This window comes from Thalassophryne amazonica, chromosome 15 (genome assembly GCF_902500255.1).
Source record: "Thalassophryne amazonica chromosome 15, fThaAma1.1, whole genome shotgun sequence".
Taxonomy (NCBI): Eukaryota; Metazoa; Chordata; class Actinopteri; order Batrachoidiformes; family Batrachoididae; genus Thalassophryne; species Thalassophryne amazonica.
In genome coordinates this window covers 46438009-46465858 of record NC_047117.1, presented here as the reverse complement: position 1 = coordinate 46465858, position 27850 = coordinate 46438009, and the positions used below count along the sequence as shown (strand labels likewise).

Genomic DNA, 27850 nt, shown 5'->3' with positions numbered 1-27850 from the left:
GGAGACAGAGAAGAGAGAGAGAGAGACAGAGAGAGAGAGATACAGAGAGAGAGAGAGAGAGAGAGAGAGAGAGACAGAGAGAGAGAATTCCCTTCAGACTTTCTCCTTGATTCTCAGCCAACACATTTACAATGGACTTGGTGCTGCTCCCTCACACAGGGACCTCCTCCCTGCCCCTTTTCCTCCTGAGAAGATTGGACACCCCCTTCTCACCCCCCCCCCCCCCCGTCTCTCTCTCTGTCTCTCTCTCTGTCTGAAGTCTTAACAGCATCAGAGTGAAGCTGGCAGCCTCAGTTGCTCCTCAGCCCTCCTGCAGACTCTCACCATGGATGTCAGGCTGCTGGTGCTCCTGCTCCTGCTGGCCGCGGCCACATATGGACCCACCTGCTATGGTGAGCACAGCACAGCCAACACAGATTTACTGTCTTCACATGGCTCTGTTTGTTTGTTTGTTTGTTTGTTTGTTCGTTTGTTTGTGTTGTGCCTGAAGATGATGTTGTTGATCCTCAGGTTTGGATTTTCTGGAATCTGTGGAATTTATTTTGTTTCTATAGATTAGAACATAAATTTTCAAATCATTAAAAAAAACATTACATTCAGTTTCTCTGTCTAAACTAAAGATTTTGGAGTTTATGTAATGTGTGACACTTATCACTGTCCAGCTGTGAGCCTCCAGAAGCAAGTCACTACCATCTGACATTTGTCCAGACGTGAACACACACTGAGATAAGAGCTCACACTCAACATTTCCACTGACTGAATGACCTGAACTCAGATTTCCACATCCAGTCTGTCCTGCAAGCGTTCCAGCATTTTAAGTGTGCCTTCTGCGAAGGAGCAAAGCACCCATTTGCATCTTATCAAAATATTATTTTATTCTGCGTGTTGTACAGAGTTCGGTTTCCATGGTGACATTAATCTCTCTCATGCTGACCTTGGAGGAGATGATTCAGACCCTGGAGTGGCCCCGGCTTGCATTATGCAAAGTTTGTTGTTTCGGCCCAGCAGTGTGTGTGTGTGTGTGTGTGTGTGTGTGTGTGTGTGTGTGTGTGTGTGTGTGTGTGTGTGTGTGTGTGTGTGTGTGTGTGTGTGTGTGTGTGTGTGTGTTTGTCTTCTTCCCTTTGCTTTCTTTTAATTAGCTTCTAATGAGGGATAAACAATGCGGTGGTGATACTTGTGTCTGAGGTGCTGCATGCTGCATAATGATACTTGAATTAACATAAGAAAGCAGCCTGAACCCTGTGTGAATCCTTCGGCTGATATAGGATTTCACCTTTTGGGTGTGTACACATTTGGTGTTTTGTTTGGGGTTTTTTTTCTTCCATGTTGCATATTAGAGAAATTAGTAGAAATGTGCTGAGCATTTGATTGTAATGGCATTTGATTGTGTTTGTGTGATTATATGGATACACTGCAAAAAAGAGGGGTGTCTAAAAACAAGATAAAAACCTAAAGCTGAGGGAAAAGTCCTCAAAACAAGTTAAATTATCTGTCCATGCAGCAAGATCATTTCATTTGACAAGATTCTTGAATTAAGATTGTTAAATCTAGAATTAAGCATGTTGAACACTTAAAATAAGAAATTAACTCTTAAAACAAGATAAATTATTTTACGCTTCTAAATCTAAGTTTTTTCCTTGTTGTTTTCTTGTTAAGAACCAAATAATTTACAGTGTAGGAAAACACATGAAACATTCAGCCTGCAAAATGTATGCAAAATTTGTGCCATATGTCTGTAAAATTTCCCTAAAATATCTGCAAAACTTCTACAAAATATATCATCATGTATGCATGAAGCCTCATAGCATTGCATTATTTATTAGAAAGATGCTTATTTATTTACGTAATTATTTGTTTTTGCATTACAGAGCATTTTTTCATATAAAAAAAATCACAGTTTGTATGTGTGTAGTTGCCGTACGGAGCATGTGCAGATGTGGAGATTGTGGACTTGTCATGATGAGAATGTTCTTGAGGTAGTTTCCACAGCAGCAGTCAATCCTGTGTATGGGCTTTAATGAAAGAGCAGAATATTAGAAACTGAGCATCAAGAGCCCTTCTGCATTTGAGTGGCAAGGCTGAATGCTTTCAGAGAGAAATGCAAAGTTTTGTGTGTGAGAGCAGGAGAGAGATGTCACAGAGGCCTAATCTTGTTTTAATGAATATGTTGTCAGGAGCAGTTGTCGGTAAAATGACTGAACTCTCAAGCTTTGGAAAGACTTGTTACAGTCAATGAAACAGGTTTTTAATTTGATCTTTGAATTGATGCATTCAAGCAGAAATGGAATGAAGTACAAGCTGCAGTGTTTGAATTCTGGTGAAAAATTGCTGTTAATCCAAATAAAATCCCTGCAGAAGTCAGATTGGGATGTGTAGTTTTGAAAACTCCTGTTTTGTTATATTACTGATTCTTATTTTTCTTTTCATTACAATCTGCATACTTACTTACATACTGTATATTTGTAAAAAAAAAAGTTCAACATTCATTATGAATATGTGCCGTTTCTTCTTGGTACATATATTTTTATGTTTGAGTCAAAGAAAAGCATTCAGAAAACCCTGGAAAATATAATTTGTTTGAATATTCAGTTCGATTTTATGGGCACATGTCAAATAAAGCATATTATTATGTTAGTGTAAACACGGAATATGAAGGATTCAGATGCAAAACCCAGTAAGTAAATTTTTTAATTGAGAAAAATGCTTTTAAAATGAGAATTCAAAGAAAAACTTTTGCAAAATGAACAGGTTTCCATAAATAAAATGAAAATCGTATGTTTAAATTCTTATATAATTGTAGTATTATGTACCCTGATAGTTACATAAGCAACCAAGTGCTTGACGGCTTCAATTAAAAGTTTATGGTTTTGAACTTGCATCTGAACCCTTCATATTTATGGATAAGTTGTTGTTGTTTTTAATTTCTGCCACTTTAAGAGCAGAAATTTAATTTGTTTCTATAAACCTTTATTTGATATATAGCCTGGTGAATGTAATATTTACTTTAGTTTTATTTTGTCCTCTAAAGTCTTTGAGCATTTTAAAACGTGTTATATAAATAAAATGTATTATTATTATTGTTATTATTATTACTCAAATATTCTTAATTTTGTCGTCATCATTATTATATTATTATTATTATTATTACTCAGTCTTAATTTTGTTAGGTAAACAAATAAAAAAATTTTTTTTCCAGTTTTGGAATGATATTTGTTTTCTAAATAAAAAAAGGTTTATTTTATAGTTGAATTATGTTTTATCATGATACATTTTACGTTTGGTTTCAGCACAGAGGATTCTGTGTTGAGCCACATGTTGTATTGATGGAGGCTTTATGCCAGATGCCCTTTCTGACACAATTCCAGATGTACATGGAGGTCGGAGCACTTGCGGCTTTGAACCGTGGACTGTGTTGTTGGCAGTCAGGAGTGCTAAGCGCTGTTCAGCTTGGCCGTATGCTTTATGTTTCATTTCGTAAAGACCTGTGACTAACTTCTTTGTTCTGACAGAAAAATGAAATGAAACTTATTGGACGTTTTCCACATTTGTACCTTTCATTCTCATCTCTGTCAGAAAGAAGTGGATTTCTGTGAATTATCTCCTGATCAGATCATGTAATTCTTTAAAACTCTGTGATCACTGTTAGATTAAACTAAATTCTGAGTATTTTAACGTCACACGTCCTCTTCCTAATGTTAATTGTTCCTTTGCCTGTTCCGTGTTTGCAGCAAAGCCGATCAGCCTGGTGGAGCGCTGCTGGTGTCGTTCCACCCTGAACACGGTTCCTCAGCGATCCATCAAAGAGCTCAAGTTCCTCCACACGCCCAACTGCCCCTTCCAAGTCATGTAAGTTAAATGAGCCTAAAGTCTCTGTGTCTCCTGACACAAATGACTGATGGTCACACAGAGACACTCAGCATGCTGCTTTAAGTATGCATGCTTCAAGTGTATTTACTGTGTAGTACTAGTTCAGAGTGATGGTGGAGTCAGTCAGAATATTGACTTTTCCTTATAATCTACTGTATATTCACTTCATTACTGTGGAGTTACAGCAAACATCAAATCACAACAGTGGAAATGTGTGAACATCATGTTGTACATTCCACTCCAGACAGTGGCTCACTCCTGATCATGTCTGTGAACACTAACCAACACTTGCCTGTGGAGATCATAGAACTTCATGATGAAGAAACTGAAATTAAATGTCTACAATGAGTCCTATCCTGGCAACCTACAGCACTTGATCTGAAGTGCAGAGTGGAAATGCATTTAGGGTGTGTCAACCTCCACTTTGTTGCTTACACAGTGTGTAATCTGAGCACAAAGTAAAGCACAGGGTGCAAAGGGGTTATACGAGGGCTGTCCATAAAGTATAGGTCCTTTTTATTTTTTTCAAAAACTATATGGATTTCATTCATATGTTTTTACGTCAGACATGCATGAACCCTCGTGCGCATGCGTGAGTTTTTCCACGCCTGTCGGTGACGTCATTCGCCTGTGAGCACTCCTTGTGGGAGGAGTCGTCCAGCCCGTCGTCGGAATTCCTTTGTCTGAGAAGTTGCTGAGAGACTGGCGCTTTGTTTGATCAAAATTTTTTCTAAACCTGTGAGACACATCAAAGTGGACACGGTTCGAAAAATTAAGCTGGTTTTCAGTGAAAATTTTAACGGCTGATGAGAGATTTTGAGGTGACACTGTCGCTTTAAGGACTTCCCACGGTGCGAGACGTCGCGCAGTGCTCTCAGGCGCCGTCGTCAGCCTGTTTCAAGCTGAAAACCTCCACATTTCAGGCTCTATTGATCCAGGACGTCGTGAGAGAACAGAGAAGTTTCAGAAGAAGTTGGTTTCAGCATTTTATCCGGATATTCCACTGTTAAAGGAGATTGTTTTAATGAAAGACGTGCGGACGGGTCCGCGCGTCGGGACGCAACCGGCGCGGAGCGGCGGCACAGGAAAAACACCTCCGTGTTGATAACCATTTGTAAAATCCAGGCGGCTTTTGATGGCTTTCAGTGGAGTGAGTATATGAGAAATTGTTTAACAGCTGGACATGTTCCAACTTGTCCTTAAGGCTTTCAACAGAGGTGTTTTTCCTGTGGCGGAGCGTCGCGGCGGCTGCGAGCCGACGCGCGGACCCGTCCGCACATCTTTCATTAAAAAAAATCTCCTTTAACAGTGGAATATCTGGATAAAATGCTGAAACTGACTTCTTCGGAAACTTCTCTGTTCTCTCATGACGTCCTGGATCAATAGAGCCTGAAATGTGGAGGTTTTCAGCTTGAAACAGGCTGATGACGCCGCCTGAGAGCGCTGTGCGACGTCTCGCACTGTGGGAAGTCCTTAAAGCGACAGTATCACCTCAAAATCTCTCATCAGCCGTTAAAATTTTCACTGAAAACCAGCTTAATTTTTCGAACCATGTCCACTTCGATGTGTCTCACAGGTTTAGAAAAAATTTTGATCAAACAAAGCGCCAGTCTCTCAGCAACTTCTCAGACAAAGGAATTCCGACGAGGGGCTGGACGACTCCTCCCACAAGGAGTGCTCACAGGCGAATGACGTCACCGACAGGCGTGGAAAAACTCACGCATGCGCACGAGGGTTCAAGCATGTCTGACGTAAAAACATATGAATGAAATCCATATAGTTTTTGAAAAAAATAAAAAGGACCTATACTTTATGGACAGACCTCGTATTTAGTCTCTAAGGCTAGAGATGTTTTGTTGGTCTGCCTAGGTACCTAGGTTGCACTGGCAGCAGAAGCATCAGTGCTAATTTATTCCCTAACCCGAGGATGATGGTTTTGTTTTTCCGGCTGCTCCACAGCAGATCCTTTGCAGGTTGCATGTTTCTGAAACATCTTCAGATGTACGTGGAGACTGGGGCACGGCTGACCTCGAAGCAGGGCCTTTCATGTTGGGAGGCAAGAGCAGTATTGCTTCTCCGATGTGTCTCTCTTCTCTCAAAATGTTTACCAGAATCTGACAAATATATATCTGTGATCATATAACCTCCACCCTCCTCTGTCTCTCTGCAGCACTAAAGAATGGCTGTTTAAATGTTCATGAATTTGAGACATATTAGTGCTGTTTTCGGGGTAAATTCAAGTATCCTGCTGTCCTCCATTGCCATAACTCTGTCTTGCAAAAAGGGCAAAGGCCAGGACCATTATCCATACCCAGACCTTAAAGCTCACCCTACTGGCAGTGATTTTTGGTGAATGATTGCGACTTCAATAGAAGCTCATTTCCCTGCTAATTTCATCTTCATGGATAATTTTGCATAATGCAGCATGTGACTAAAGGAAGTCTTTAGTACAAATGCAGGTCTGCTCGAAGCAGCTGGTGTGTGGCAGGCTGACTGGTGGGGTCACGGCTGGGTCTGCGTAGTGTCTGTTACGTGATCCCTTTTGATTATATGGTTCACTGCAGCAGTTCCAGACACGCTGAAAGTGTTGAGGTCAGTTGCAGGGTTCTCTCTGTCCACCAGGAGGAGCAGCTTTGGTATGTTTTGACTGTTTTACTGGAATTAGCTGCAATATGAAAGCAATAAACACATTAATGCATCTACAATTGAAATCCAATAATATATTGTGAAATAAGGTGGTCTGCGTAATAACCAGTTGTGATGTTTATGCATTTCTATTTTTAATAAATAATATTTTCAATGCAAGACTTTAATTTAACAGAGTATTTCTACACTACACAGGGTACTACTACTTTTACTTCAGTAAAAGATCTGACTACTTCCTCGACAATGTGCCTGTGTCAAACCCCAACCTCTGGTGCTTAAAAATGAAGCCAAAATGGAAGTTTCAAATGTTGCAGTTTGTTGAAAGGCTGCTTAAAACTGGTTCCAAAATCGAGTCACTCCCTGTAGAGACCCTGATAAAACATCCACCATCGCAAGAGAAATACAAATGTTTACTGACTTATTTAAGAAAAGAAAAAGTTTCTGGTTTTGACAACTTGTTTCTTTGTTCATGACAACTGTACATGGGGCTCTCTTTATATAACTCCTCAGTTTTAAGTTATAAGTCATAAAGTTATGAACAATCAGGGATGTGGTGGCTTTGAGCAAAAGTTGTGTGTTAGCAAGCCAACAGGCCCCCACCATCCTCAGTCACCAGCAATACCTGCTAGCTACTTTGGATTCAACGTTTGTCTGTTCTGATCATTTTATTACAAATATCTGAAATAATATGGCTTGCTGTGCAAATAATTGTAGGAAGGAACCATCTATTAATGGTAAATGGACTGCATTTATATAGCATTTTTCCATCTGCATCAGACGATCAAAGCACTTTACAATAATGCCTCACATTCCCCCTGATGTGAGGGTGCTGCCATACAAGGTACTCACTACACACCAGGAGCAACTAGGGGATTAAAGACCTTGCCCAAGGGCCCTTAGTGATTTTCCGGTCAGGCTGGGATTTGAACCGAGGTTTCTCTGGTCTCAAGACCAACATTTTAACCACTATACCATCACCTCCCCTGTCTATTGAAAGACATCTGTGTTCCAGTATTTCCACTGAGTGAAACTTCAGGCTTTTAATTTGTATATTAGCACTGTTAGCACCAATTAGCTGGTATTGAGAGCTTGGTGACATTATCTTCAGTGGTAACCCATGATTAAAACCTACACCCAACCTACCCATTATAAAACCACTGCCCAGTCCACCAAAAAATCTGCAATAATCAAACACCCAATGCATGATTAGCCTGTTAGCTTTAGCTGTTTTGATAATTGCAAGATTGGGGGGAGTGGAGTGTGCTTAGACTTTATTCAACCCACCTAGGTCATGTCAGTCTTGCCCATGCTCCACCTCTGGGCCAGTAGTTAGGCACTGCCAAGATGGTGACAATAGGGACTGCCCCATTTGAGTTTCAAAGCTGCTTTAATGAAAACCCATTGGTGATGTCACAGAGGGATAGTCCAGTATATAGGCTGTGGTGTGGATGTGTAAAATGTATAAAGTAAAATTATTTCTTTTCAATATTCATGCATTTTCTGCATGCACTTACACTAATCAAGGGTTGGGGGCTGGAGCCAATCCCATCAGGCATAGGGTGAGAGGTATACCTTGGGACAGGATGGCATCTATATCGCAATACCATATGTAGACAAACAAACACATTCACACTCACCCCTACAGTCGATTTAAAGTTTCCAATAGAGGATGTGCACGTGACGTAGTCAAACCTGGAAGCTAGCAGTGTACCAGCATGCTAATAAACAAAGTGACAGCAGCTGTGTTCACGTGTACATTAACTGCATTGGCATCTCTCACAAGGTGAACAGTGGGACAGTCCACATTGTGAGAACAGGAATCAAACAGTTGTAGACTCGAACGGAAAAAACATGATGAATCAAACAGTTTTAGACCATTTTCAGCCTGTCAGAGCTCTGGTTTCATTACCCATCATTAAGCCGAACCAACGGTGTTGTTAGCGCTCACAAGGTGGACAACAGGACAGGCCAAGTGTGATATCATCAGTCAAACAGTTGTAGACTTGAACGGAAAAAAACGTGATGAATCAAACAGCGTTAGACCATGTTCAGCCTGTCGGAGCTCTGGTTTAATTAACGCACAAAGTCCCACATTTATGACAAAACAATGACAATCGATCTTGTTCACGGTCGCAATGAAGTTCTATCCACTGTTGTATCCCCGACAAAATAGCTACTGTCATATTCGCAAGCCAGTAGCTCCAAAAACAATTGCAAAATATACAGGTCGTGAAGACCAGTCCACACAATGTTCGTCATATACCTATCCATTGCTGACTTTGCCAGAAAAAAGAATTTTGTGCTTACGTTGAGGAATTTTGGAATATTCGGCTGCTGTAAATTGATTTCTTTCAGCCATTTCCCATCCAACATGGAGGTATACAGTCTCAGGGCGTGAGATGATGACATCAGTGCATACGCTCATTTCACCGGAGCACCCGGAGGGAAACCATGTGAACACTGGGAGAACATGCAAACTCCACACAGAAAGGCCACAGGTGGGAATCGAACCCATGACCTTTTTGCTGTGACACAACAGTGCCATTATTTTCAATATGTAAAGACAAATTAAGATGGAACAGTGCATGAGTTCATTATCTACATGTACAGGAAAACAGATGTTAATATCCATTTACTGTGTTTTGCTGAATGTGGAGTCTGAGATTAAAAGATCCCCCACACAAACGCACAAATGTGCTGAGAGGCAGAGCAGAAGATGACCATTTAGATTTCACAAAGGAAGCAATAATTAAGGGTCAAAGCAATTGTCTGTGTATTTATGCTGATCTCCCGCATCCCTTTTTGCCTCTTTTTTCCTTTATTTCTGCCCTGTGACTGCCCAGCAATGGTCAGTATTATGTCACTGGTCTGGAACACATTAACTAAAAAGCTTCATTCATTTGTAAGCTGTCAAAAACCGTGACAGCAGAAGCCTCAAAGCCAAAAGGCCGCAGGGCTTCTGGCAAAAAGCAAGGGAGTGGGTGACATTGGAAGGCGCAACCGAATGGTAAAAGGTCAGAGAGGACACACGGCTCTGCAAACTCCCTGCAACATCCTTCTAATATCAGAGGAGTCACAGATGAGGAGTCCTGGGAGCAGCAGGAGGGAAACGCAGAGCGCTGCTCTCATATCTCTATTGAGGCAGATGAAAGACAGCCGTAAGACTACAGCCAACCCCCGCTTTGCCGCATCCTGTGCACCTCCGCCCCAGACCCTCACCCGGCCCAGCATGCTGTGAGTATTAACTTGCTGTGAAGTAATTACTACCTGCTGCTCATGGAACTCAAATTCCAGCCGAGCCATGTTGACTTTAGACGATCAGTCAGGGAGACAGATGAAGGTGGGACACATCGAAACACTAGAATCCCGTGGCTTTGAAGAAGCAAACACCTAAATAAAACAAAAATGGAGACAAACTACACACAGGTCAGACATTTTCCAAAGATCACTAATAAGTAGAGTCCTAAACCTTTATTGGAAAAACAAATGACACATGAATAAATATACAGGAGGAGCAATTCAAGTAAATGAAGTAAAGAAATTTCAAATTAATAAAAAGGATGTGTCATCTACTCTGTCTCATTAGAGTGGATATGAATAGGCTAAAGGATATGCTACAGTTGGTTAAGGATGAAGCAGGTTGGGAAGCCACTGTTGGACGGTTCATGTCAACATAAATGAATCATCATCATAGATCAATCATGATGATGAAAATGTCACTCAGTGGAAATACTGGAGAACTAAATTCTTTGATTATCTGTTTGTACATGTAACCACACAGCAAACCACATGATCACACATCTCTCCAATAAAATGTTCAGAAATAAGAGTCGACTTGACCCTGTGAAATACACAACACAGTGCAGTCTAGCTAGCTGATATTCTGCTGTCACTCAAAGGAACCACAACTTTACGGCTTGAGATAGCTTAAAGTGATGAGTTAAATCGAGGCTGGGGTTTGGGCACAAACAATACAGCACGCCACCCGGTGGCTGTACTTCGGTAGGTCACAGATATGGATAAAGGGACCAGTGAAAAATCTGTACATTTTGTCAAATTTAAACATTTATCTGTAATTCCTGGCATGCAGTTTGATTCGATAAGCGATAAAAGTCCATGTGAATTGAAGATGTTATGTTTTACATTGGCTGAGTCCCATGTAAAGGAGCCAGTTGAGGTGGTTCGGGTACCTAGTGAGGATACCCCCTGGTCGTCTCCCGAGGGAGGTCCTCCAGGCACGTCCAATTGAGACAAGGCCCCGGGGAAGACCGAGGACATGCTGGAGAGATTATACTTCCCAGCTGGCTTGGGAATCCCTTGGGATCCCCTGGGAAGAGTTACAGGACTTGGCAAAGGATAGGGAAGTGTGGGATGAGCTGTTTACTCTGCTACCACCAAGACCCGGTATCGCCGACCGAACGGTCCACCTAAAAAATCGGTCCGCCCTGCCCGCATGTGTCATTTCTGAGCGTCAGCAGTTATTCACTGATTATCACCTCATTTCTGCTTCAAACTGCACTCCAGTCATCATGTAACTCAGCGACAGATACAGTGTCTGAAGTTTTTTTATAACAATCATTTCCACATAAATTCAGCATTATTTCATAATAAAAGATGGGGGAAGTGATCAGAGTGCCACAGTAAAGCATCTGAGACTGCCGTGCTGCTGCTGCTATGTCATTTCGGAGCAGCAGTAGCAATTCACCGATTATCGTCTCGTTTCTGTTTAAAACTGACTTTAGAATGATTTAAGAGGTTTTAATTTGTCATGTGATGGTTAATAATCAAATTATTCCCTTGGATCGCTTTGGGTGTAGAGAGTCAGACTCAGACGCATGCACAGTGAAGTCAGGGTGTACTAATTTTTAGAGGGGGCCGTTCGGTCGGTGACACCGGACCCAGATAAGCGACTGAAAATGAATGAATGAAAAAACAAAGAATGAATGAATGAGTCCCAATTCAGGGTCTACACGTGTCTAAAGACTGCATCACACTAAACTCTTCAGGCTTCCCTACAGACACAGTGAAGGTCAGAACTGTTCTGAAATGAGACAAGTTGAGCCCATGAAGTGTTTTGCTGTTGCGTTGTTTCCCCGCCCCTACCCCCTGTCACCTGGCAACACTGACAGTTGCACTCATCAAGCTAGATCAGTTTGAGTAACCTGTAGTGTGGTAATAATATTTTAGTTCTTATTTATACTTATAAATATTACAATTTAAAATTATACACATGGAATCTAAATGTATTCTAAAAAGACTAAAAAGATTAATCCAGGTTTTGAGTATATTTCTTATTGTTACATGGGAAACAAGGTACCAGTAGATTCAGTAGAGTTTCACAAATCCAACAAGACCAAGCATTCATGATATGCACACTCTTAAGGCTATGAAATTGGGCTATTAGTAAAAAAAAAGTAGAAAAGGGGGTGTTCACAATAATAGTAGTGTGGCATTCAGTCAGTGAGTTTGTCAATTTTGTGGAACAAACAGGTGTGAATCAGGTGTCCCCTATGTAAGGATGAAGCCAGCACCTGTTGAACATGCTTTTCTCTTTGAAAGCCTGAGGAAAATGGGACATTCAAGACATTGTTCAGAAGAACAGCGTAGTTTGATTAAAAACTTGATTGGAGAGGGGAAAACCTATACACAGGTGCAAACAATTATAGGCTGTTCATCTACAATGATCTCCAATGCTTTAAAATGGACAAAAAAAAATGAGAAGACGCGTGGAAGAAAACAGAAAACCATCAGAATGGATAGAAGAATAACCAGAATGGCAAAGGCTCACCCATTGATCAGCTCCAGGATGATCAAACACAGTCTTGAGTTACCTGTAAGTGCTGTGACAGTTAGAAGATGCCTGTGTGAAGCTAATTTATTTGCAAGAATCCCCCGCAAAGTCCCTCTGTTAGATAAAAGACGTGCAGAAGAGGTTACAGTTTGCCAAAGAACACATCAACTGGCCTAAAGAGAAATGGAGGAATATTTTGTGGACTGATGAGATTAAAATTGTTCTTTTTGGGTCCAAGGGCCGCAGACAGTTTGTGAGACGACCCCCAAACTCTGAATTCAAGCCACAGTTCACAGTGAAGACAGTGAAGCATGGTGGTGCAAGCATCATGATATGGGCATGTTTCTCCTACTATGGTGTTGGGCCAATATATCGCATACCAGGTATCATGGATCAGTTTGGATATGTCAGAATATTTGAAGAGGTCATGTTGCCTTATGCTGAAGAGGACATGCCCTTGAAATGGGTGTTTCAACAAGACAATGACCCCAAGCACACTAGTAAATGAGCAAAATCTTGGTTCTAAACCAACAAAATTAATGCCTCACAGATGTGAAGAAATCATGAAAAACTGTGGTTATACAACTAAATACTAGTTTAGTGATTCACAGGATTGCTAAAAAAGCAGTTTGAACATAATAGTTTTGGGTTTGTAGCGTCAACAGCAGATGCTACTATTATTGTGAACACCCCCTTTTCTACTTTTTTTTACTAATAGCCCAATTTCATAGTCTTAAGAGTGTGCATATCATGAATGCTTGGTCTTGTTGGATTTGTGAGAATCTACTGAATCTACTGGTACTTTGTTTCCCATGTAACAATAAAAAATATACTCAAAACCTGGATTAATCTTTTTAGTCACATAGCACTACTATTATTCTGAACACTACTGTACATATGCACATACGCACGTATGTGAGTGCGTGTGTGTGTGTATATATATATATATATATATATATATATATATATATATATATATTGTATTTCTACCTCATTTCTTATGTCTTGTATGGTTCAAGTATTATTATTATTGCTTATCTTTGCACACGCTGTTCGACGAACATTTTCCTCTACTTGCACCCACCTTGTGTGTTTTCTTAAGAGCTGACGTAACATGTGAATTTCTCCTCTGTGAGATCAAGAAAGTTTATCTATCTATCTATCTATCTATCTATCTATCTATCTATCTATCTATCTATCTATCTATCTATCTATCTATCTATCTATCTATCTATCTATCTATCTATCTATCTATCTATCTATCTATCTATCTATCTATCTATCTATCTATCTGTCTGTCTGTCTGTCTGTCTGTCTGTCTGTCTGTCTGTCTGTCTGTCTGTCTATCTATCACAGCAAAGCTAGTACCAACCTTGGTTCCCTCCCCCATTGTGTCAAAGGTTTTGAGCAAGAGAGCAGAAATCCACGTTGCACAAGCAGAAATCCACTTCGGGAGACCAGGGTGATTTTTGAGTGGTTGACACTAGTCATATAATCCTCCTCCCTCGCAGCACCCTTTTTCTTGCTCAGGGAGGAGTTTCACACGTGAGTGCACATGTGCGCAGAGATAATTTGCGCGCTTGTGCATGTGTGAAATAATTTAATATGCCCGAATCCATGTTTTATTGTGCAAGTGCTTTTGGCATTAATCTGATGCCATAAAGAAGGCTGTACACACGGGCCACTTCACAAACAGCCTTTGAAATGGAACAGTCTAGTCACACCACTTGTGACCAGCCAACAATAACAGCCTTAGAAGTGTGCCACCGCTGAACTGGGACACAGCCATTGATGTAAAAGAAATAACTGAAAACATGTTAGATTTCAGAATTCTGTAGTTCCTTATGCTTACTAGATTAGTTAATATTAAATCACCGTGGATACACTGCAGGAGCTGTTTCAAAAGCAATGTTATTTAATGAATTCATTATGCAATTGTTATGTTTAATAAATTATGTTTGCTCTTGTTAGCTTGATTACTTGTACCTACACCATTTCCTTGCTCAGCTAACCCTATAAAAACTATCTCTATTATAATAGCCAAGTGACCTCTGTGTGCGTGTGTGCATGCATGCGTGTGAATGGCTTTGATCACGCCAAAACCGGAGAGAACTGACATTTGCTGTTTGGTTTGCTTATGTATTTTGATTCAAGGATGAACCCTGTGAAAATGTAAAATTGACAGGACTAATTTAAAAAAAAATTGCAATTTTAGCTAACCAGTAAACAATGGACATTGTGCTGCAATGCACCATGGGAGTTTGGGGTTTGGGGTTTTTAAATGTTGTTATTGTGGTTTATGTTACTTTAACAGTGTTGTTAGTGTTATTGATTTATTGCGTTTTTGTAGTTCAAATGGTTTAGTCAGTTTAGTTAAGTGTCATGTTGTTGTTACCATGAGTGAAAAGAGTATTGCTTTTGATGTCTTCCAGTACCATCTCTGTTCTGTTGCAGTAGAATGCAGAACAAGCTCTCTGTTCATGTAAATGGGGACAGCTTACATTCGCTGTTTGGTATGTTTATGTATTTTGGGCCAAGGATGAACCGCAACAAAATGGAACATTGATAGGACTAATATTTTTGGAGAAACTATGAATATTAGCTAACATTAATAATTACATTCTGAAGTAACACCCCATTCCAGCAGGGGGCGGTAAATCATCTTTATATTAAAAGCGTGAGTGTGTGCATGCATGTTTTTATTGACTAAGTTCAATGTAAGTACATAATAAAATTGGAAATACATTAAAATACATGGATGACACAAGAAAGTGAAAACACTTATTTCCCATTTAAAAATGAAATGACAAAATATAATAATAATAATAATAAATCAGACTGAGGTGTAAGTACGGACCGAGCGCCAGCGAGGTCTGTGTGAAAAACACCCAGGTTATATGGCTACGACGCTACGTGTGCTTTGATTGGCTGATTTCCGGTTTGATATTTTCCCATATCAGACCGTTACCATGACAATCAGTCCGGATTGTGTATCAGATTTGTGACTTTCTTTACAAAAAACAACAAAACAAAAAGCAAAACAATAAAACAAAACAAACAAAAAGCGAACGAAGAAGAGGACCATTCTCCGAGCGAATTTTATTCACTGATGAGTTTGAATGGGAGGAATTAACAGAAAGCGAGCTCAAAGTGCACATGCAAAATGAAGACCAACAAGATGAAAACACAGCTCAGAACAGCCATATAAGAAATGATTTATTAACCTCGCTTGCTCTGTAAATAATCCTTTTGCAATCCGCCCTGCAATAGACTGGCAGCCTGTCCAGGGCATCCCCCAATTCTCACCCAGTGTCTGCAGAAATAGGACCCCCCCCCTCCCCCCCAAATACTTAATTGGAATAAGTGGATATAACAAATGAATGAATGAAAGACATAGTCCTCAATAACCATTGTTAGTAAATCAGCTACTGTGTTTGTGCATGTTTTTACACACACTAACTTTTAGTAGTGTTTCTCAATCCTGGTCCTCAGGACCCAAAATACATATACTTCATATTTTCTATTTGTCCCTAAACTGATCAGAGTGGATCCGCTCATTCAAGTGTGTTCATTTAAGAGCTGATCTGTCCATAGTGGGAAGTGACTGAGTAGCGTTAAAGGAAGCGGGCCAAATGGGTGCTTCTGAGGTCTTCTCTGAGGATCAGGAGAACCCTGCCATTTGTTCGTTAACTTGTGTGTGGTGAGGTGAGTGAGGGGCAGTGACAAAGGGGCAAAGGCAGGGGAGCTGAGGAGACAAGCTGAGTGAAGACAGAGCGGTGGAGATGAATATGTTGAATTTGCAGTCTATGGAGAAAGTGGAGCAGTGAGGAGCTCCACGCCTCTCAGCTCTTAACTCCTTTAGGAGACCTTTTGCCACAGAGGTGTGAGGTCCATATGTTTGGAGGAGGTTAGAACCTTCTGGTTGCTCCCACCCTGCCGGACATTTACAGATCTGAAATCACCCAATTGTGTTTTTAAAAGAATGAAGTCTCTTCTAAATATTTGGCTGTAAATCAACAGGCAGCTCACAGAAACACACTCTATCTGCAGGAAATGTCCATGTTTAAGTCATATACAGAGCATATCTACAAAGCAGGCTTCTTGTAAAATCTATTTTCTTTACAAAATGAAGACAACGTCAGGTGATTTTCACATCTTCCTGAGAAAGGTGGCTACTTTTTAAAGTATTATCAAAGAAAAATATCACATATCTACACCACGAAGCTGTGACACGTTTTGGAGGATTACTCTCTGCACTGTTTGGATTTCTTCATCACTGTGGTAAATTAAGTCCAAGACATATTAAGTGAGGGCAGCACAGTGGCTTAGTGGTCTGCATTGTTGCCAGCCCCCCGTGACACTTAATTGGAGTAGGAGGGTAAAAAAAAAAGATGGGATGGACATATTAAGTGATGTGGAATTGTTCATGTATCAATCTCTTGACCGGTCAAAAGTAAAGCGGCCATGAACATGAGGATTTATTGTAATTTGCTCAATAGTTACAAAAATATATATATATAGATGCTGATTATCTCGCTTTTTAACTGTATAAAGGCATTTGTTGTTGTTGACGTTCAATAACTTTAAATCTTTTACTAAATATTTAAATGATAGAAATATGGTAGGTTTCATTTGTTTCTTAATACATTTTAAAATCAGGAATGCCAGCTGCATGTTGCAGTGGAGAGAAAAATGCAAACAGAAATGAATTACACCGACAGAAACCCTAAACATTTTAAAGTAAATCCAACAAGGATCTTATGGGACTTAAGATATATATATATATATATATATATATATATATATATATATATATATATATATATATATATATATATATATATATATATATATATATATATATATACCAGTTTTCAAGCTCATGAGCTTCTAATTTGCCCACATTCAAATTAAATCTCAAGACTTTGTTTGTGAATCATTTTGATCATTTATGTGAATTGTACAATGTTAAAATCAGCTATTGATGTGCTTTGAAGTTTTGTGAGCATTGCTGATACAACTTTACAGTGTAACATGTATGTCCACCTCCCCTCCAGCTGTCCCTGAGCAGAAACAGGGACTTCTCATTTTTCACTGCTGACCACACAGTGACACACTGTTATATGGAACTAATCCTCCGGTTTTCAGCTGAGATGTTTCTAGGATGTGCTGAGGTGTTTCTGAAATGAAGCTTCATAAAACATGCAACAAATCATTTTGGCATTTTGTAGTCATTTTAAAATACATTTAACATTGCAAATAGACTTTTACAATGCTGTGAAATTTAAAATTACTGTTGAGCAGAAGAAAAATTAGGTAACACTTGTGTGATTATTTCACTGTTGATAATGATGTGATAAACTGTTAGATGTAGTAACCCACTGGTTTAAACTTGGATGTGTTCCAAGACACCCGGGGTTTAACATAAGTGGTTGTTGAACTCACTGTTATATGAACGTTACTGTTAGTTATAACGTTAGAGAAGTAAAGGAAAGGAACGCTATAATTTGCATTATCAAGGAACTGTTACCGCTAGAAAAATAAATAAATAAAAGTAAGTCATACCCTATGACTGCTGGGATAGATTCCAGCCAACCCCTGTTACCCTTAATTGGAGTAAGCCTTGAGGCCATTGGGCCAGTACTGTAGCATGAAGCTGATGAGAGTCTACAACTCCTGGGATGGGACACTAGTCCTTTGCAGGTTACTTCCTCAGCCAAGGCCATTTCCAGCTCACTGGACTGGGTAATGCAGATGAGGTGTCTTGTCCAAGGACACAGACAGGTGGCCTAAGTAAACACTTTGAATCGAAGGCCAGTCTATATATTGGCAGTCCAACACCTATGCCACAGAGCCATCTCCTCTGTGCTACCTGAATACATAATATGCATTGAAAACCAACAATATGAATTGAAGTGGGCACTCAAACCGTATATCATACTTTATACATGTGATTATACAGTTCTATGAGGCCTTGTTATTTGATCAGTCCTTGACAAAATCATTGCAACCCTTCCATCATGTTGCCTCCAAATCATTGAGTTAAACAGTTATGACCTTGACACTGACCCTTCAGTGTCACAAAATGTCAAAGGTCATGTGACCTTTGAAGATGATCTATGACTACATATAACTGTTTAGTCATAACCATGAGTGTTTCTGTAGTCAGTTTTTTAATATAGCCATTCTAAATATCGTATAGAAGCATTGGGCCCAAGTTTGACCTTGGCCTCTAACATAATTTTTTAAGTTATTTGTATTCTCAAAATCAAATCACTTACTCATTCACTCACCCTCAATGATTCCACCAAGTTTGGTCCAAATCAGATCAAAACTCTCCCAAGCTATTTTTTTTTAATACATGGATGGACATAGGTCCAAAAACAATATTCCAGTGTTCACTACAACTATGTAAATATAAATCAAAGAAGTTAATTTTATTTGATCCAAAACCATGTGGCCATATAACTTTATCTCTTGACCAGCATGACATATCTGTAGAAAACACTTTGAACCCACCTACTTATTTCTAGAAACAAATGAAGAATTTGAATTATCATTGTTCATTAAACTATAAGGCACATTTCCCTGTGCTTACTAAGGGCCGCTTCACACATAGTATGAATGTGGTCAAATTGCACATGAAGTGCACACGAAACAGTACTTGTAAAATCGTAGCTGCCTCCAATGGCTCGTACACCTGTTGCTACAAATATTTGCGCATACCAGCGGCTGAAAGACAGAGTATGCGCTGTGAGAGCCCATTCGTTCCCGTTGCGGCAGGTGTCGGCCAAATTCCAGGTGACACCCACGCACATCTAACACCGCTCGCTTGGCACTTAGAATATGTGTGTCCATTCCCACTATTAGCATGAAAACAGTCAGCAGACAATCACTGTCCAGCTGGATGTGAAATCTGTCTAAGTGACACATTGTCTGTCACTGTCTAACACATTGCGCAGGTTACACATCGCGCAGCTGCTTGCACCTGCGTGCACGACACCGTCGCAGCGGGATCGTTCACTCCTGTCCATCAGCTCGATGTTCTCGTGGTTCGCCTGAACCACGCTCATAGAGTTCGTATGTATGAGTGTGGTTCAGGGCGCTCATACCTACAAGCGGTGGATAAGTACAAATCAGGGCAAAATAGTCGCCCTGATTTGTACTTATTCGTAGTATGTGTGAAGGGGCCCTAAGGGTTATTAAACACATGGGGCAGATGAAACCTAACTGTAACACTTCTCTATATGTTCAGTGTTAAGACATCCAGAGGTTAAAAAATAATACGTTTGTCCTTAAATACAATTTTATGACTGAAATCTTTATCAGCAACTGTAATTTAACACCAGAAGTGTTATGCCACGCATATAGGAATATACTGTATAACAAAATAAATAACACAGGCAATTTACTGAAGTGCTGCATCTTGTATGGAAGTGAGATTCTAACTCTTCTGGGGTTAATCAATCATATTCTCATTTTTTTCCTCACAGTGCCAAGCTGAAGAACAACAGGGAGGTTTGCATCAACCCAGAGACTAAATGGCTGCAGCAGTACTTAAAGAATGCCATCAACAAGTAAGAAGCAGCTCTTTTCGCTTTCTGAAAACACAGACATGAGATGTGCTCCTGTTCCCAACTGAGTTGCAGGGAGCACAAAGAAGAAGAAAAAAATATGCTGTTTCCTGCTGACACTTACTCTATGACATGGTTAATGTAAGATGCTGAATTATGTGTGAAATAGTCAGCATCAATAATAAAGGTGATAAATCAGTCACCGGTATGGCCGCTTCCGAATTTGTGTCCGAGAATTTGAACTACAGAGAAATTAAATGCAGAGACAATCATCATTTTAAATTTCCTCGGTCATTTGGGTACCTACTCTGCATGAATTAGGTAATGAAGCTAAACATTAAATATGTTAGGCATTCATACTTAGCAAAGCTTTGGCCTATAAAACTATTCAAAATAAGAATTTCTGCACAACCTCGTCAGTTTTTAACGAGCTTTGCTGTTAAAATGGGTGCATTCTTTATAAAAGAATGTTCTCAACATGACTGGATGTGATTACAGCCAGGCCACATCTTAAAACACCATAAACACCTCAAGTACACAACGTGTACACAAACAGTGAAATATTTTCTTGAACATGGCAGAGAGAACAGTGTTCTGAAAAACAAAAGGGGAAACTGAAGACCCTGGTGCTAAAAGAACTAAAGTCATAAAATGTTGAGAAAGTAAAATATTAAAAAAAAGTCACTGAGACATAAAGTCAGATGTTAAAACTTGCAGTTTTTATGCATTGCTTGATGTCTAATATGTTTGCAAACAGGTTTTTGGCATTTTCATACCTCATCAATTGTGAGATAGGGCTATTTTTGTTTTTAGACTTTTGCACCTGATTTTGGTACTCCTGACATGAAAGTTAGGAAAGGACTTTATATATATATATATATATATATATATATATATATATACACACACACACACACATGAGGGCTGTCAATAAAGTATAGGTCCTTTTTATTTTTTTCAAAAACTATATGGATTTCATTCATATGTTTTTACGTCAGACATGCTTGAACCCTCGTGCGCATGCGTGAGTTTTTCCACGCCTGTCGGTGATGTCATTCGCCTGTGAGCACTCCTTGTGGGAGGAGTCATCCAGCCCCTCGTCGGAATTCCTTTGTCTGAGAAGTTGCTGAGAGACTGGCGCGTTGTTTGATCAAAATTTTTTCTAAACCTGTGAGACACATCGAAGTGGACACGGTTCGAAAAATTAAGCTGGTTTTCAGTGAAACTTTTAACGGCTGATGAGAGATTTTGAGGTGATTCTGTCGCTTTAAGGACTTTTCACGGTGCGAGACGTCGCGCAGCGCTCTCAGGCGGCGTCATCAGCCTGTTCAAGCTGAAAACCTCCACATTTCAGGTTCTATTGATCCAGGACGTCGTGAGAGAACAGAGAAGTTTCAGAAGAAGTCGGTTTCAGCATTTTATCCGGATATTCCACTGTTAAAGGAGATTTTTTTTTAATGAAAGACGTGCGGACGGATCCGCGCGTCGGGACGCAGCCGACGCGGTGCGGCGGCACAGGAAAAACACCTCCGTGTTTATAACCATTTGTAAAATCCAGGCGGCTTTTGATGGCTTTCAGTGGAGTGAGTATATGAGAAATTGTTTAACAGGCAGGACATGTTCCAACTTGTCCTTAAGGCTTTCAACAGAGGTGTTTTTCCTGTGGCGGACCCGTCCGCACGTCTTTCATTAAAAAAATCTCCTTTAACAGTGGAATATCCGGATAAAATGCTGAAACTGACTTCTTCTGAAACTTCTCTGTTCTCTCACGACGTCCTGGATCAATAGAGCCTGAAATGTGGAGGTTTTCAGCTTGAACAGGCTGATGACGCCACCTGAGAGCGCTGCGCGACGTCTTGCACCGTGAAAAGTCCTTAAAGCGACAGAATCACCTCAAAATCTCTCATCAGCCGTTAAAATTTTCACTGAAAACCAGCTTAATTTTTCGAACCGTGTCCACTTCGATGTGTCTCACAGGTTTAGAAAAAATTTTGATCAAACAACGCGCCAGTCTCTCAGCAACTTCTCAGACAAAGGAATTCCGACGAGGGGCTGGACGGCTCCTCCCACAAGGAGTGCTCACAGGCGAATGACGTCACCGACAGGCGTGGAAAAACTCACGCATGCGCACGAGGGTTCAAGCATGTCTGACGTAAAAACATGAATGAAATCCATATAGTTTTTGAAAAAAATAAAAAGGACCGTTACTTTATTGACAGCCCTCGTATATATATATATATATATATATATATATATATATATATATATATATATATATATATATATATATATATATATATATTTTTTTTTTTTTTTTTTTTTAACCTTTATTTAACCAGGTTAGTCCCATTGAGCTCAAGATCTCTTTTGCAAGGGAGACCTGGGCTATTATAAAGTTTCCAATCCTCCTAACCTACATGTCTTTTAAATGTGTGAGGAAACCAGAGCAAACCCGGGAGAACATGCAAACGCCACAGATAAAGGCCACAGGTGGGAATCGATCCTATGACCTTCTTGCTGTGAGGCAACAGTGCTAACCACTAACCCCAGTCCCAAAGAAACCCTCCATAACAGGATTAAATGACTACAGGCCCATCGCCCTGACATCTGTAGTCATGAATTTTGAGTGGCTGGTGTTGAACCACCTGAAGGACATCACAGCACCCCTGCTGGACACCCTGCAGTTGACTACCGGGCAAACAGGTCAGTTGAGGATGCAGTCAGGTAGATCTCGAGGACCGAACTTGGGCACCCCTGCTCTACACAAAGGACTGCAACTCAGGGAACCCCTCTGTTAAACTCCTGAAGTTTGCAGATGACACCACCATTATTGGTCTCATCCAGGATGGTGATGAGGCTGCAATCAGACAGGAGGTGGAACAGTTGATCACCTGGTGTAGCCAGAACAACCTGGAGCTAAAACCCGCTCAAGACTGTGGAGATGATAGTGAGCTTCAAGAGACACCTACCATCACTCCCCCCCCCCAACCCCAATCCTCAACAACACTGTGGACACTTTCCAGTTGCTGGGATCCACCAGCTACCAAGATCTGAAGTGGACCTCCCACATAGACTCCATCAGGAAAAAGGCACAGCAGAGGAATTACTTCCTCAGACAGCTCAGGAAGTTCAGCCTGCCCCAGGAACTGCTCATCATCTTTTACACATCCATCATCCAGTCTATCCTATGCATCTCCGTCTGTTTGGTTTCCCTCTGCCTCCAAACATGACAGGCACAGACTTCAACAAACTGTCAGGTCTACAGAAAAAAAAATCATCAGAGTCATCATCAGAACCAGCCTGCCTTCCATCTAGGACTTATACTGGTCCAGGACCAGAAAGCGAGCTGGTAACATCTCTGCAGACCCCTCACACCTTTAAACTGTTCCCCTCTGGTTGATGTTACAGAGCTCTGTACGTCAAAACAACAAGACACAGGAACAGTTTCTTTCCACAGGCCATCACACTGATGAACAATTTAATATGCCAAAAAACTCATGAATTCAGAGTCCTCATGTACAACGTCAATCTGTTTGTCTGTTTCTCCTTTGCACACATTCTTTTTTATTGCACATTTATTTGCACATTTTTATTGTGAAATATTAGTATTCCTATATATTTATACATGCTTGTACAATGAGACTATAGTTCAAACCAGAGTCACATTCCTTGTATTCTTGTAGATACTTGGTGAATAAAGGCTCCTCTGATTCTGATTCTGATTCTAAGGTGTGCAAAAGTACAAGGTCGTCATTGAACTGGTTTGACTGATCACTATTGGTAGGATCTGAAATAGGTACAACAGCCTTTATCGGTAAACACAATGTTGTTGTTGTCCATGCAGCTGCTCCTGTTTGTGTTCGGGGTCACCACAGCGGATACAGCCAGATCCGCATTGGTATTTGGCACAGGTTTTAAGCCAGATGCCCTTCCTGCTGCAACTCCAGTTCTACCTGGAGAAACCAGCACAGTCTCACGTTTTTTTTTTTTTGTTTGTTTGTTTTTGTCCTCCCGTCACGAAATGATTAAAAGTTTTGTGACGTTTTTTTTTAAACTCACTATTACTAACCCTACTCCTACCTCTGACCCTAACCTTAACCATAACCTAACCCTACTCCTTCCCCTAACCCTAACGATCCCCCCCACCACTGTACTTTTAATTATTTGCCGCAGTCATGGATTGAATTATAATGAATTTGTGCTCCCATGACGAAAATTTTGCACTTTTCATGACAATATGACAAACCAATAGATTAACGTATATTTCATGCTGTTGAATCACGACAATGTGTGAGACTGGGCTGGGGGAAACACACACAGCCGCTGGTGTTCCAGAGAGGTCTCCCATTCAAGTACGAAACAGGTCCTGCACTGCTTAGCTTCTGAGATCTAACGGGAACAGGCTCGCGCAGAGCAGACTGCCTGCTTTTTGAGTGAACACAATGTTTGAGCTAAAACAAATAATTAAACTAAATTAAATTAAGTTTTGGTGAATAGGTCCATAATTCATTTTATAAGATCTTGTGGCACATTGATACCAAAATATTTGAAAAACTATTTGCCATACCAATATGTATCAGATTTCAGTTTCATCTGGTGGACTGTATGCAACCCAGTCGCACAACTTTTTTTCTTTTTTTTGTGTGTGTGTGCCCATCATCATATGAGTCAAATTTTCATGACAGGGTTTTTTTTATGTTACTATTCCTAACCCTACCCCTCCACCTAACACCATAACCATAACTTAACCCTACCCCTTGCCCTAACCCTAACCATAATCCCCCCCAGGACCCCAGACCCCCCACCCCCCACCCCCTGCAGCACTTTTAATTTTGTGCACTCCTCACAGAATGTATTTGAAATCATTTGTGCTCCCCTTACAAAAATTTTGCACTTTTCCTGGCAATAACACAAACCAATAGATTAACATATATTTTGTGATGCTGAATCATGACATGCCATGAGATATGGTAGACAATATGATACTTGCGCATTGCCCATAGGGATCCACAAGCTATAGATTGGTATTGTTTATAAAATAGGTAGCTGACATTTTTCAAGGGTGGTAATTATTCAAAGTTTCTATAATGAGTTGGAATGGCATGTGAGTCCAGAATGTTTTCAGATACTTAGACCTCAACAGTTTTTAGAGGAAGAACTCAACCCTTTTATTTCCTGTTAATTATGTATTTTTTTTAATGTTAATTTACTGTGATAATGTATTTATATTTTTTTAGGTTCTTGTTATCATATACACATTATTATTATTATTATTATTATTATTATTTCTGTTTTGTCATTTGATTTTTAAATGGACCTCATTGGAAATAAGTGTTTTCACTTTCTTGTGTCATCCATGTATTTTTAACGTATTTACAATTATATTATGTACTTACATTGACATTACTAAATAAATCACGCACACATATACATACACAGATGCCACTTCTCTTTTAACATATAGATAATTTACCACCCCCTGTTGGAATGACATGAGTCCAGAATGTAATTATCAACATCCATTGTTCAGTGTTGTTAGCTAATATCCATAGTTTCTCCAAAAATATTAGTCCTGCCAGCTTTCTATTTTGGGGTCATTCATCCTTGAGCCAAAATACAAAAGCATACCAAATGCCAAATGTCAGCTCTCCCCAATTTGTCCATAATCAAAATTATTACATGCATGCATGTAAATAGAAGTCACTTGGCTTTTAATATATTGTGGAGTGCTGCGCAGAAGAACAAAAACAGAGCCAGAGGTTTTTTATTTTCTGCATTCTGCCCCAAGCAGATGCTTTTATTTTTACACAGCGACATACAGAGATGGGGTGAAAGACATCAAACTCACTACACTTCCCACTCGTGGTAACGGCAGCATCACACTTAACTAAACTGAATAAACAAACTGAACTACAAAAACACAATAAATCAATCACATGAACAACACTCTTAAACTAAAATGAACCACAAAAACATTTTAAACCCCAAAACCTCAAACTCCCATGATGCATTGCAGCACAATGACCATTGTTCATTGTTGTTAGCAAATATCCCTAATTTCTCAAAAATATTAGTCCGATCAACTTTCCGTTTCCTCAGCGTTCATTCTTGACCCAAAAATACATAAGCCTACCAAACAGCAAATGCCAGCTCTCCCCAGTTCCTCCATGATCAAAGCCATATGCATGCAGGGACACATACAGGCACACAGATGCCACTTCAATCAATCAATCAATCAATTTTTTTTTTTATATAGCGCCAAATCACAACAAACAGTTGCCCCAAGGCGCTTTATATTGTAAGGCAAGGCCATACAATAATTATGTAAAACCCCAATGGTCAAAACGACCCCCTGTGAGCAAGCACTTGGCTACAGTGGGAAGGAAAAACTCCCTTTTAACAGGAAGAAACCTCCAGCAGAACCAGGCTCAGGGAGGGGCAGTCTTCTGCTGGGACTGGTTGGGGCTGAGGAAGAGAACCAGGAAAAAGACATGCTGTGGAGGGGAGCAGAGATCGATCACTAATGATTAAATGCAGAGTGGTGCATACAGAGCAAAAAGAGAAAGAAACAATGCATCATGGGAACCCCCCAGCAGTCTAAGTCTATAGCAGCATAACTAAGGGATGGTTCAGGGTCACCTGATCCAGCCCTAACTATAAGCTTTAGCAAAAAGGAAAGTTTTAAGCCTAATCTTAAAAGTAGCACTTGGCTATTATAATATAGATTTGCTGAGTTTTAATCATCCTGATCTTGTATGCTGATAAATTACCATGTTGTTCAAATGATTGCATCAATTTAGTTAAAGATATGATGATATGTTGGTTGCCCAAGATACTGTAAATCAAGATATCATCTGCATAAAAAAGGCCAATTTGTGCTTCATCCCCTTGATGGTAATTTCTCAGATATCTTCATTTTGTGTCATATATTAAACTAGTCATTTCAAATATAATGCAAAAAGCAATTGTGACCAAGCACAACCCTGTCTGGAGCCTCTTTCTGAAGTAAAGCTATCTGATAAGTAGTCACTGTTTTTAACCATAGCAGTGGGGTTGTCATATAATGAAGAATGAATTGTCTTGTCTGAGGTATAAACAGGTAGCACAATCAGGAACCAAATCCAGGTTTACATGTTGGTAGTCATCCCACTGAACTAACTGCTCTGTGTAATGGTGCATAGTCACACATAATTTCTCGTTATGTGCAGCTACGTGGTGGTTTATCAATCAATCAATCAATCAATCAATTTTTTTATATAGCGCCAAATCACAACAAAGTTGCCCCAAGGCGCTTTATATTGTAAGGCAAGGCCATACAATAATTATGTAAAACCCCAACGGTCAAAACGACCCCCTGTGAGCAAGCACTTGGCTACAGTGGGAAGGAATTTATTTGTATTTACACTGTGACAGTCATCCTAGACTTTGATTGTTTTTTTGACATGCAGTTTACTATTTGTCCTTTTTGAATCTCTCTCCAGGGTGAAGAAATCCAGAAGACGCAATAACAAGAAAAATTAATAGAGAAGGATGTATGTGAGCAGCCATGGCACCCCCAGGATGAACCTGTATACCTCCCTTACACTGCTATGGATGTGTGCAGACACGCTTTCTGTCCACGTGAGTGGACCACTTGCAGAAACAGCACTTCACCGCCATACTACGCCATCCACAGGATCATCACTGGTCCTGCTGGAGAATCCTTCACCGGCATTTGCCCTCCACTTCTCCAAGTGCAATTCTACCAAACATTAAAATGACGGGATACCTGTGGACAACCACACACAGTATGTGTGTGACAGTAAGCATTTGAATGTGCTATCCAAGAACTAACTCAGAGTTTATGTGTGTATATAGTATTTTCTTTCAACACAAAGCTGCAATAGAACAATTTGAATTCTTGAAAATACAAGGCTTTGTGTGAATGTAATTCCACCTTCATGTTGCATCAAATAAATACAATAGATGCAAA

At 40.0% G+C, this 27850-nt stretch overlaps 1 protein-coding gene across 1 annotated transcript; it reads left to right on the top strand.

Annotated features, from left to right (window-relative positions):
- Positions 1-244: 244 nt before the first annotated feature.
- cxcl12b (chemokine (C-X-C motif) ligand 12b (stromal cell-derived factor 1)) lies at positions 245-27850 on the top strand. Its single transcript, XM_034188611.1, has 4 exons — positions 245-392; positions 3729-3846; positions 19798-19881; positions 27360-27850. The coding sequence occupies exons 1-4, from the start codon at positions 326-328 to the stop codon at positions 27397-27399; spliced, it is 309 nt and encodes a 102-aa protein (XP_034044502.1). The 5' UTR covers positions 245-325; the 3' UTR covers positions 27400-27850.

Bases quoted from the DNA above. Each gene is read 5' to 3' on its own strand.
- cxcl12b (XM_034188611.1), top strand. From the start codon at position 326: ATGGATGTCAGGCTGCTGGTGCTCCTGCTCCTGCTGGCCGCGGCCACA. The intron at 393-3,728 runs GTGAGCACAGCA...CCGTGTTTGCAG, and splicing joins ATATGGACCCACCTGCTATG to CAAAGCCGATCAGCCTGGTG. The intron at 3,847-19,797 runs GTAAGTTAAATG...TTTTCCTCACAG, and splicing joins AACTGCCCCTTCCAAGTCAT to TGCCAAGCTGAAGAACAACA.